Here is a 13,443-nt window from a genome sequence, read left to right on the forward strand (position 1 = left end):
CCACTACTAAAAAACACGGGCTCTGACCCAAACGACCTCAATAACTTCAGACATGTCTCCAATCTCCCGTTCCTAGCGAAAATACTGGAAAGGTGTGTTCTCCTTCAACTCACTTATTGTCGCACATCGACAGCAACAACCTGCTAGACACTCATCAATCGGGTTTCGGAAAAGGTTGCAGTACAGAGAAAGCGATCCTGAATGTCATTGATGATATCTACAAATCTCTAGACACAGACCGATGCAGCATACTCATACTCCTAGATCTATCGGCCGCCTTCGACACGGTTGACCACAAACTACTCATCAAGGTACTTCAAGAAAGAGTCGGAGCTGAAGAGGTCGTTTTGCAATGGTTCTCCTCCTTCCTGCAAAACCGCACTCAACTAATAAAAATCAAAAACTCCATGTCTGATCCACTCCCCATTAACAGGGGTGTTCCTCAAGGATCTGTACTCTCCCCACAACTATTCAACTTTACATGGAGTCTCTAACCAACATACTCAAAAAAGTCAATATTCCCTTCCACCTCTATGCGGATGATACCCAGATCTATCTAGAAACTTCCTCCATCTGTGACATCCAGAGACTAAACAACACCCTAAAAGAAGTTCAACGCTGGCTATCCCTCAACCACCTGAAACTCAAAGATAAGATGGAAATCCTTCTCATATCTAATAAAGAACAGACTCCCCAAATCACAGAATGGCTTAAATCTATTGACGCTCTCAACTGCCAGCTTACTCCAGCCGACTCAGTTAAATCACTGGGAATCCCTCGGATCCCAACTTAGACATGATCAAACATATCAAGACCATTGCAAAGAGCGCTTTCCTCAACCTAAAACCTCTCTACCAAATAAAACCCTTCATCCCTTCCAATGACCTTAAACAGGCAACTCAATCCCTGGTGTTGTCCAGGTTGGACTACGGGAACGCGTGCCTCACAGGCACAGCAAGAGCCCATCTTGCTCCCCTCAGATCAACTCTTAATGCAGCAGCCAGGATGGTCACTGGAGTAAAGAAATATGAACGAATCTCTCCTGCTCTCAGAGAGCTAAAATGGCTCCCAATCGAAATGCGTACCAACTTCAGAACTGCCTGTCTCACACACAAAGCTCTGCACACTGGGAAACCTGCTTACCTGGCCGCCAAACTCATTAAGGCCGGCCAGACAAGAACCCTCAGGAGTACTAACACTCTTCTTCTCATCCCCCCGAAAACTCGCAAGCAAAAAACACTATCACGCTCCTTCTCTGGAAACACTCCCAAAATCTGGAACTCCATTCCAGTCCATACCCCAAGGTCTTCTCCCACTTGGACCCTATAGTAAAGGAAGACTGAGGACTTGCTCTTGGCCATCTCACCAGTCGGAGGGGAGAGTGAGATCCCCTTGCTTGATTTCAATTGGTTTATTGCAGAAACGAGGACAACAAAAAAAACAACAACAAAAAACAGTATAAATATTAAAACAAGCCCAGACAATATTAAAGCAAGCAGCACCATAAGGCAAACAGATGCTACATGACTCCAGTTCAGCCAATGAAGGTGGGGCTGGCAGTCTTGGGGAATCTTAATTTTTTAGCCTGAGTATTATGGGTCTCACCACAGTGTCCTTGTAATTTTACCAACACTGCTCAGTCCCTCAACCAAACACTGCCTTGAACGCAGCTCGGCCTGTCTGGCGCCCGGGACAAAGGCTGATCTGCAGCACACTCGCTCAGACACAAGCAACAGGGCTTCATCTAGGTAAGCGTTATACAGCGTTCTCGGCTAACAAACGAAACATTCTCTTGTTTAGTGGTTATAACCCGCGTGGTAGCAGCAGGGAATTGATCAAGTTCCATCTGCCTTTACTTTCATTAGGGAGGACTCTCCCGGTCACCTAATTCCTACTGAACAGGGCAGAGGAAGATAGTCTTACTATCAGGAGACCACACATATTTTTGGGATACAGCATGAATAAGATATTGAACCGTTCAGTGTGGTAGGCCCCCTGCCATTTCCAATACTCATGGCCTGTAGAATTACGGTATGGTTTGGTCATACTGCAATCGGATTACTTGGTTTTCTGTTATATTACAGGTAAATATACAATCACAATATTGAGAAGGATATCAAGAGGCGATTTTTACTGACAACAGATTATCTCTCTGCACCTATTATAATAAAGATCACGCTACAAAACCTATACTCTGGTAAGCCACGAATTATATTGTCAGTTTTAGTGACTGTTTTTGGATATACATAACATCGCATCAGGTTGGGTACTATTATAGTGATCCGTGTCACTTTACAGGGTAGACTCTCCAGCAAATTGTGTCGCTAATATCTCCACATTAAGGCTGAACATTAGATATTGGAGATGAAATTGCAATCACAACTGAGGTAGGCACATTCTGGCTTATCGTTCTTATCACCTTTTTACTATAGACTGGTAGACTGTCGGCTATATCCAATTTTATTGTCACACTACAAGACCATATTTACGATCTCAGGAATTTAAGAGGTACACACACAATTCCTACGAGTCAGACACATTAGAAAAAGCCTCACCAGTTATACTGCACCCATACACATGAAGGACTTGTCCACTTGTACGTTCCCATTGGAGTATAAGGATCTATGGTTAGAACCATCACATTTTTTTGTATCCCCCCTTCCGTTGCGCACGACATATCAATGAAAATCCAATAATGTTTCATATTAATAACAACAAGCATGAATTATTTGAATCCGTAATTGTCATGGGTTTCCACAATTTTTTTTTTTTATGTTTTCCATGCTTTTGCAAGTGTATGCTCACTGAAGGGTGTTTTTCTAAAGAATTCGAGTTTGTAGATTATTAGAAGGTCTGCAAATATTGTTGCTACAATTGATTTTTTTTTATTGTTTTAGCCTTGAGAAAGTGTTGGGGAGATCTCCCAGTTTACGACGAAACACATGTTGGCTAAAGCTTATGGGACTGTCTTAAGAAGAGGTCAAAGTACCGAACAAATTCTTTCTACCCAGAAACATTTCTCTTTCTGTAATGTACACTGTACCAGATACTACGTTTTTGATAAAATGACGAGTGCCTCATAGTGTCAAAACAAGGTAAGTAATGGCAAACAAAATGAGAACTGGGTGGACACAAGTAAAGCATCAATGATCCAGGGGAGGGACAAAAAAAACAAAGAGGAAGGAAGCCTACAGCAGCTGACCAATAAAGATTAAGCAAATGAGAGTGTCAATGAAGCCAATCAATGGAAAGCAATGGGTGGGCTCTAATCCTACTGATAGAAAACAAAAGGTCTCAAATGTGCTATCTAGGGAAGAACAGGAGCGGTATTAGGTACTGCTGGGTCCAAAGACCTCTGTATGGCTTGTTAAACTCATGCTGCACTGCCCTTGTAAGTGCTGTGATGAAGACAGGAAATTGCAGGTGAAATCTACTACGCTTTATTCACATCTCCTCTCTAAACCCATCACTTCATTCTGGCTCTCCTGACAGGTTAGAATGTTACCACCTTTCAACATTCTAAGGAAAACAACATTTCCAACTGTGGGAATGTACTAACGGGAAACAAAGATAGAGGAGGGGACATAATACAGGAATTGTGTAGGTGTATTAAGTTCATGGATAGGAACAATTCTAATCACATTTTCTAATCAAAAGAAGAACATTACAAAAGTAAGTGTTCTGGAATGCTCCATTAGAGGCAATCGATGTGCTTGGTCATCTGACCCAACTATATCATGTGCTTCTTTATGGTCAAATTTGCTTCTTCCTGTTCAGTATCACATGATTAGTCAACTCCGCCCATCTTTCTGGTCCCTCTAAATTTCTCTATGCAAATCTGATGGCACTCCCCTGTAATTTGACTCAGACCCTTGTCTTCTGATGTCTCCCTCTGGTCAACTCACGCATGTAACCATCTTTGGTGTCATGAACAGGAACGAGACGTATAAATCATTGCTACCAGGCGTCTTAGCTTAATAATGCAATCGAAAACCGTATCTAACATACCCATAATGCATTAAGTAGTAACATGAAAGCCCGGATCTGCTAGCAGAGCCCATGAAGATATGGTGAGCGGTAACAACCCTCATCACTTGAGCCAAAACATTTCATGGGTCTACCTAACTTCTGGCTCCTCCTGTGCCCCTGCCCTGATCCCTTCGCTTTGATCCCCTGACTGTTCTCAAGCATTTGTGCTACTCTGTACTAGCCTTTTTATAAACCATTACGCCGTTGCTCACTTAACTCATTTAAAGTCCCGCCCACTGTTGCTCTTAAGCCCCACCTCTGCACGTTCGTCTCCACCCCCTCACCTGACCCACTGTTGACAAATAGCACCACCCGTCCAGCCTGTATCGCCTCTGGTCGCTTGGCCATAACCCTCACCTGTCCTACAGTCAGACTAGTCGCGCTGATAATGCCGCAGATAAAGGCCGCTGCGTACAGCAGCAGCTCCGCGCGTTCCAGCCAGGACAGCGCCATTCTTCCGGAACAGGGGGGGAGGGAGACACCCCGGAAGTGACGTCGATAAGAGACTCCTCATCTGAGGTAGCAGGACATGGCCAGTCACACCCCCGTAGAAACCAAGTCAGTAAAAGCAGCTCAGAAAACCGGTAAGCGCAGCAAGCGGCGGGGCTCCGCCCTAGTCACTGACGTCATAAAACGAGATCCGCTCCATGCTTCAAACGTCATACGCCACGGCACCCCAATAGAAGTTAGCAGGCTTATAACACAAGCATTTGCATAGCCAATAGGTCTCGCCTCTGGGACCTTATAAGTGCTTAGCCATGCAACAGTTAATGTTGTTGCACCAAGGATATTGTGCTGCATAACCAAACACTTCTAAGGTCCTAAAGGCGAGACCTATCGGCTATGCCATTGCTTGTTATTCTTACTACATCATTAGTGTGGGGACCCATTTCCCTCTTTGTTATTTCAAGTTAAATTGCAATGTTATGGTGGAGTTCAGTGAAATATACATTACTGTCACTAATTTGAACAGATATTGCTTCCATGCGGAGGGAGCATACAAAACACAACGGCTTCCTCCAAGCAGGAGCAATGCCGCCTCCCGTATCACACAGGGTGCCAGCTGGGGGCCTGGGGCTCCCCCAGCAATCCCCAACCAGTGGTTTGAGGGTGCCCTTGTAGGCAATGGGGCACCCACCTGTGGCCCCAGGGAATGATGGCCTCTCTCTTTTTCAGTTCAATTCAGCTCCAGGGGATGTGGTCCCTGGAGCCTAATGAGACTCGGGGATGGGCACCGTGCGCTGACCTTCCCTTAATATGTGTTGCGTGGTGGGTGCTCCGGATGAGAATTTAATCTACAACACTGGCTAATAAAGGGGGTAAAAGGCATTGTCAACACAGAATATTTAAAAAAAAATTAGAACAGAATAGATTTACTGTGGTTTCCAAAACACTAATAAAAAACATTACCATGAATTTCATACCGCCAGAGCGGCTAACAACTGTGACATAATAAAATGCTTCTCATATATAAAAGTTCCGGTCTCAACACAAATGAGAAACACCATATGCTTTAATCAACGATGTGACAAAATGAATGTATAGATGCAAATGTAAAGGCTTTCCAGGCCTCTCTCGTGTATGCGTTGAATAAAGGAACGCTGTGCGTGCTGAGCTCCGCAGAGCGCGCGCGCCCCATGCATGAAATTGCATTGTTTCTCAATGACGGGGGCTGGATGGGGCCTGCGCTATAATTTGCTGGGGTGATTTTTAATCAACGGCTACATAATTGGTAATTCAAAACTTGTTCCAACAGGCAGCCACACAATGCCCCTCCTACCACAAAGCTGGGAGCAGCGCTTTGCTGAAAGCTGAGGCAGGACACAGAAATAAGAAATGGCGGCCTGCGGCTCTCAGTGATTGACAGTTAATTCGTGCTCATCATCTGTGATGTCAGCGCTGTCTGGAACTGATGAGGCGTCACTCACGCTGAACTCAACTTCAAAAGTAGAGAAGTCTTCAACCAAAGTGACAAAGTCCCAGGTCATGCTTTCACGGTGCCCCGTTCATGCTTCCGCATTAGCATTGGGGGGAGGGGGGGGGTGTGAGAGAGAGCGAATGGGGGAAGAGTGTGAGAGTGAGTGTGAATGTGAGACAGTGTGTGTGTGTGCGTGTGAGTGCGAATGAATGTGAGTGTGTGAGAGAGTGTGTGTGTGATTGTGAGTGCGTGTGTGTGTTTGGAGGGGGGCAGCAGCATGACAGGAGAAGGACAACGGCCTCCACACAGATATTGGCAGATTAGGATGGACATTATCAGCTCAGCAATTACAATAACACTGCCATGTCTTGTTCCCAAGACGTCAACAAAAGAGCGATCCAACAGTTTCCAATGCAGACTATACAAAGTCCCTTAAACTAACTGAGTGCCATAACTTAAAAATACTATCAAAAAATTACAACTCAATGTAAGTGCAGAAGTAGATCGCTCTCTGAACATTTTTAGCATTGGTAACATCATCGTCATCACCACCTAATGATTTCGAAGTGTAACAAACATTTCTAGGCACACTAACCGCTGAATATACACATTTTCACACAGTAATTGCCTTTCCCAAGATCATCGTGGAGTCACCTGTGTTAGAGGTTTATATTTAACTGCAGATATATCAGGACACCTCATATTGCTGTGGCTAGCTGTCGTCAAATAACATTTATAGGATACTGAAAAAAATATGTGGAAAATATTGCTGGTATTCCCATGGTTGACAGGCTGGATACATTGTAACGTGAAGGGGAAAACAAGCACATGAGTGGTGCGCGTGCACGCGCCACAGCGAGACATCTGTTTTGAATTGTCTGGGCACGATAATTCAAAACAGATGGTGCCTGTGTGGGTAACCGCAAGCAATAGGCCGTGGGCGGTGCAAAGGCGGGACATACACCCGCCTTTGCCCAATTGCATACTGTCTTTCTTAGAAAGACACATGCAAAGGCCAATAGCCTCTGACCAAAAACAAACCACACGCACAAGCGTGTGGTCACATTTTGAAGCCCCCTTACAAAAAGTCTCGCAGCGCATGCGCACTGGCTCAGGCGAGACCTAAAAACTACACATCACATATTCTATTTCTGGTATGTGTTCTCTTCCTCCTTAGTGACTTTTGGTATTTCAACTGTTAGTAAAAAGGCTAACAGAAAATAGATCTGAATTGAGCTTTGATACTAATGACACATTATGTTTAATTCTTTATTGTTTTGCATTGTCCTTAGATATTCAATTGATTTTGAACTTTGTTAGTCGAGGGCATCATTAAATTATACCATACAAAAATAAAAAGAATGCTAAAAGTTGAAAGTGTAATGACATAAAGTGCTACAGTGCTCTATAGTTCGATATTTTTCCTATATGCGTGGCCCTAGCCAGTCGAGTTCTCTGCTTTAATCAATTTTTCATATAAGAACAAGAATCTCATCGTTTTACAGTTAAGCCCAGGGTCCGTGGGATCAAGACATTTTACTGTGGCAGCTCTGCATGAACTTATACCCCTGGCATTGAAAGGGCTTTTTAGCAATGAGATCTGGCTTGATTTCAATGCCGGGCACATCATATCAAGTGTATAAAATCCTGTTTCTCTGCCACATGACTATGAACCACTGTGCTTCCAAGTTGGAAAACTGCTCCAGCGGAAAAGGGCAAATTTACATATCCTCCTTATGTCACAGACTCGCCATCACACTAACTCATTCATACATTGGTGGGGCCCATAACACCAACACTCATACGTCTCACTCGAATCTGTGCACAGGAGGAAAAAGCGCTAGACATGTGGGGGTACCTTGTTACCTATTGGGAGTAATTCCTTTACATTATATACATCTGTACCTATAGAATCCTATCTTTAACATCAAGGCACTCCGCCACTTTGGTCGATGGACCAATTAATTGGACTGGTTGATGGTGATTTAGAACCAGCTAAAACACATTTAAAGCTTCGGAACTTTTCGGTTAACCTTTCAATACCTTATTAAAGAATCACAAACTAATTTCTTATTAATCAATTTTAGTTCATCTAATTTAGTTCACTTTGTGTTGGCATATTCAGGGTTACAGTTCAAATAATTTCTCTATTGAGCGATTTCCAATCTTTGGTCTTTAACATAAATTGACATAACATTTATATTTACCTAAGTTTTGAACATTGACGACCACCTCCAGAAGAACCAGTCAACCCACAGCAATAAACAAATCCCTTCAGATGGAATCGTCCTTTTATAATCTAAGAAAACCCAGGTACATCCAGGAAATCTTCTTCAGCTCGCCGCAGTCCCTAGGAATCAGTCAAATGACTGGGCGATCGAACCAACGGACCAACAACCCAGCAAATCAACCTCCACACCAACAGAAGCCGACACCCCCTCTTCTAAATCCCCTTCTTTTATACTCTTTTCCTCCTTACTTTTAGTACAATGCGCAACAATTTAGGGGTAGAAAGTGTTCTGATTGGCTGAATTCTCTGAATTTTGTAAGTCTCTTGAATTTTCCCAGGTTTGCCTGTTTCCCACGAGACCGGGCATGACATTTCTCAATTGTATTCTTTTTGGTAGTTTCACAGGCAAAAGTTCCGAAGTAACAGCATGCAAGCTTCCTTGTACAGGTCTTTCATTGTACCCTCGGTCATTCACACTAGTCCTTATCTTGGCAGTCCTCCATGTTCCTATCCTTGACAAGGAACATCTCGGTTCTCGTCGGAGGTCGCTTGGAGATCTTCAGAGCCATCCGAGTCTGCGCAGTAGACATCGCGCTCACATGACGGTGGCCACTTCCGAACTTCATTTTAAGTATTGCGGCCTAGTAGGCTTGAATGCCAACTTAAGCAAAACAAACATAACAGTAATTAATATATGGAAATTAAGATACTAATGTTTTGACCCGCACTAATCCCAATATATATTAGTATTTTCCTAGCTTGTAGCAACATTTAAAGCAATAATATTCACCATTCTGCAGCACTGGAAGCACAAACCATCACAAAAGCAACATGAATCATGCAATTCTCTATTTCAACACATCCTAAAGTTAGTTTGCGTGCCATAGTTAATCATTTAATTATTTGCCATGCAATTAGCATTTTAGTCCCACGTGTAACTCGTGTTTATTAAGGTGCAATTGTTGATTATTTATACTACTTCACACAATTAGTACAAGTTAATATTTAGAATGATTACGTAATTAATATTTCATGCAAAAATAGAGGAGGTATACAAAATTTTGCTTTACCTGCTCCATCGATCCCCCCTTTGGTGATTTTTAACATCACCACAAAACCCAATAAATGTTAAAATTGTTCGCGGAAATGATTACTCAGTTCCCTTACACTTTGTTACGTTACATCATAGTATCTCCCATCTCATCTTGTCTTGTTTTCTTGTACATGCTTTCTTGCCATTCTTCTAGTTCTATATCTCCTACTTCTCTTTCTCTTATTTCCTTCTCCTTTCTTTTCACAATTTCTCTTTTTATTCTGTTTTGTAATTTTCTTCTTTTTACACATACACACCCTATTCTTAAGATCAGTATTATCACACAAGTCACTGGTATTCGTATTTTTCCTACAAATGAACTACCTAATTTTGTTAATAAACCCTTTATAGTAGAAAAACCTTTACCAAGCTTCTCCCAAACACTTTCAACCTCCAATGGAACAATTTCCACATTCAAATCGGTTATATTCTTAATGTATTTTTTTAAATTTTGGCTCTCGTCAGGAATATAATTACAGCAATGTTGTACCTTCAGCATTGCACAGACTCCTCCCTCTTTGGCTAATATAAAGGGCAAGTCGATTTTGCATAATCATGGCTCTCATGGCAACCATTTCGGTATTTACCATTAAGAACCCTCCAGCTGTGCTTGTCGATAAGCGATACACAACTGTAGACAATTTTCTAATTGTATGTGCATTCAGAGATATTCCAACGGCTGGTATCAGTGCTCCAAAAATATCCTCTACAATTTCTGACCAACTCTCCCTCCTTCTATGTGTTAGGTGTCTACCTATTTCGTGCAAACCGTCCTCTCCCCTTCCCATATGAAATATATTTGGGAAGACCAGGCCTAGGTAGCATGTACCATACCAGTGGTCCGGTAACCATTAATAAGCCCTGTTCCCACAGATGTAATATATTCCAGGGAATACCGGATCATTTCCTCCTTTAAATCCCCATCCTCCCATGATTTTATATATATCATGGCATTCACTTGCACCTACAAAGTAATTATCATAAACAGTTTTATCTCTACTGAAGCACAATTTCCCTGTCTGAGGCCAATCCAAAGCCATTGCGGGATTTATTTCTCCCTTTAAATGGTTTTCCTTTTCAGCATCCCAAAATGTTGTTTCCATCTTTTCCCCAGACACTTTTCTTTGCATCTTAATTCTCCTTTCCTCTATCATGTTCAAGAAAGTTTTTTCTTCTTTTCTCAAACTACAAGTAAGATTATTCCTAAACACTTCTTCTAAAGTTAATTCTCTAGTTTCTAAGAAAAATTCACCTAAATTTCTACCAGGAATCACGTTATTTAGTTCAGGGACTACAGGTATCTGCGAGAAAACATTATCTACATCGGTATAATAATATTCTAATTATCCTGTTCTATAGAACAAGCTTGCTAATACACTACGAGTTATCCCATATGTCAAAGGAAGGTGATGATAGGTGACACCTTCTGACATTGATGCAGGTAACTGCATACAAACATAGCAATCTCTAACTTCCATAGTCTTTACATATATTCGTACAGCAACTTTGAAAAAACATTATTAGAAAAATCATTTATAGAACTATCCTTATGGAAATCTGTTCTATCTACCAGTTTAGTAACATGAGTATCATAAACCTCTTCTCTATTAGTCCTGTTCTCAGTGTGGTTTTCTACTCTTTCAAATGTCACCTTAAATGAAATCGTTATTGCTAATATGATCCATAGAAGCATTAGTAATCCTGTACAACAACAACACACTCTGCACCATCTTCGGAGAAACCCACATGTAGGTTTTCTACCTTCTGTTTTTGCCATTTCGGAAATGATCAGTGCCTTTTGACTTAGCCACTTTTCATTCACGACTTAATTTTGTCTAAACATAAGGCTTTGAGTGCCTATTTGGTTCTTTCAGTTACGTGTCTTGTCCAGTGTTTTAAATTCTCTGTGTCTTTCTTTGTCACTTCAATCCGTGCATGGATCGTCTTTGTCTCTGTTTTCACAATCTTGGTTCAGAACTTCCTGATCATCTGTTTCTTCTCTGATATCAGATAAGATAACTCTCAGGACTTCCGAATCTTCTTCTTCTTCAACCACTTCCGGTACAGTCACTCCTAGCCTTCCTTGGCTGTCTGCTTCCTCTTGTATATCAGGAAGTGCCACATACGTCCACTCTGGTGACTTGTACTTCTGGTTGGGTTTCTTTATCCTCTTCTCTCTTTTCAAGTGTGCCTGATCAGTGTCTTCTGATTTCTCTTGACTTGACACTTCATTCACTTGTTCAGCGTTAGGAGATTTTACTCTCGTTAGTCGGTATCTCAATCTTTTAAGTTTATTAAGCCAAATTTCCTCTTTCAGCGGTCTTTTCAACCTGTTCCCCTTCTCACCTCGCTCTGTTTTCCAAGCTCTTTAACTCAAGATTCATCCTCCTTGGTCTTCTCCTTCACTTTCTTCATATTCTGTATCGGTTTGATTTTTACTTTCTTTAGATTTTATTCTCAGGACCTCAGGTTCACTATCTACGTTTTTCCCTCCTCATGTATCTTCCACGCAATCTTCCTGCTGACTAACTGTCCCTTCTTTTACCTGGATGTGTGTTGTCCCTACACCTCCTCGGGGGTCTGCCGCAATAATCTTACCCTCACTCTCTGTATCTAATTCCTCACCTTCTATTTCTACGATTTCAGGCGGAATTTCTCTTATGCTTGCACTTGGCGCTTCTTTATCAAGAATTTCTTGCTCAGTTTCTTCAATATTCTCTTTGATTCTTTCTTGTATTCCCACCTGTTCAGTCTCTGATTCAGAGCTAGTGTCAGAAATTTCCAGTCGTCTTCTCAGTGGTATGTTCTCCGGCTCCGCAACTTGGCTCAGCTCCGCTTCTCCCGTTCTTGGGGTTTGTCTTGTTCTTGTTTCCTCTGATTCTGACTCAGAACTGGTATCAGACTCTTCCAAATACTCTTCCTCAGGTCGATTTATAGGACCCGGGATTCGAAGAGTATGACTAGCGTGAATCCAATTCTTTACCTTGGCACACTCCACAGCAGTCGTCGTGGTAAGAATCACTTGACGTGGTTTCCCCCAGTGTGGGACCAGACAAATTCTCCTTCTATGCACTTTGATTCGCACCCAGTCTCCAGGACTCAAATCATGAGCTGGCTTCTTTTCAAGGGTGGTTGCATCCGGTCCAACCTGATGAAACACAGAATGAACGGAATCAGCCAACCCCTTGCAATAATCCAAAACGAAGTCATCAGATATAGGCAGTAGTTTGTTGACAGGAATGAAAACATGTCTCATTGCTCTACCCATAATAATTTCATGGGGGCTCAGGCCAGTGTTCCTATCAGGAATCGACCTAATAGTCATGAGCACTAGAGGCAAGACATCTGGCCATTTTAGACCTGTGGCCAAACACATTTTTCCCAATCTGTTTTTAATGGTGCCATTCATTTGTTCCACTACTCCAGAAGCCTCTGGGCGATAGGCACAATGTAGTTTCTGTTGTACATTCAATACTTCACAAATCAATTTTATAATTTCGTTCTGAAAATGCTTTCCTCTATCTGATTCAATCGTTACTGGGAATCCAAATCTAGGAATGAACTCTCTCAATAGGAGTTTTGCTACAGTAACTCCATTGCTCCTTCTAGTCGGGTAAGCTTCCACCCAACGTGAAAACAGGCAGACAACTACCAGGACATATCTTAGCCGATTACATGGGGACATTTCAATGAAATCAATCTGCATTCTGGTGAAAGGACCTCCCTCCCGTCCTATAGTTCCCAAACTCACCACTGTTTTTCTTCCTGGATTGTATTGCTGACATATAAGGCATCTTTGACACAGGCTCTCAGCTACAAGCAGGAACTTGGCGTTATACCAGGTCTGTTTGAAAAGTCTAATCATGGCATCCCTACCTATATGTGCCTGTCCAAGGACTTCTTTAGAATCTGATTAAATATCGATGGACTTTCTGTATACCCCTGTGGGATACGGCACCATGCCAAAGTACGTTCGCCGAACCTAAACGCAAAACTTTGTTGGCTATCGGGGTGCAATGGGATAGAAAAGAAAGCATGACACAGGTCGATGACTGTTTACCATTCCGCATCATGAGGAATCTGATATAGGATTACCGAAGGGTTAGGTACAATGGGACAGCAGGGTACAACAATGTTTTTCACTTTTCTCATATCTTGTACTGTCCTAAAAGT

General features: G+C 42.2%; 1 protein-coding gene and 1 long non-coding RNA gene across 2 annotated transcripts in view; one reads left to right on the forward strand and one right to left on the reverse strand.

Annotated features, from left to right (window-relative positions):
• TMEM179B (transmembrane protein 179B) overlaps positions 1-4,573 on the reverse strand; it is an 85,174-nt gene extending 80,601 nt beyond the window's left edge. Inside the window, exon 1 of the mRNA XM_085625953.1 lies at positions 4,387-4,573. Coding sequence (XP_085482079.1) covers positions 4,387-4,482 — 96 coding nt within the window. The 5' untranslated portion in view covers positions 4,483-4,573. The remainder of the gene's footprint in view (positions 1-4,386) is intronic.
• LOC146798632 (uncharacterized) overlaps positions 4,356-13,443 on the forward strand; it is a 118,842-nt gene continuing 109,754 nt past the window's right edge. The window contains exon 1 of the long non-coding RNA XR_014968735.1: positions 4,356-4,613. This is a non-coding gene — a long non-coding RNA (uncharacterized LOC146798632). The remainder of the gene's footprint in view (positions 4,614-13,443) is intronic.

This window comes from Triturus cristatus, chromosome 9, assembly GCF_964204655.1.
Source record: "Triturus cristatus chromosome 9, aTriCri1.1, whole genome shotgun sequence".
Taxonomy (NCBI): Eukaryota; Metazoa; Chordata; class Amphibia; order Caudata; family Salamandridae; genus Triturus; species Triturus cristatus.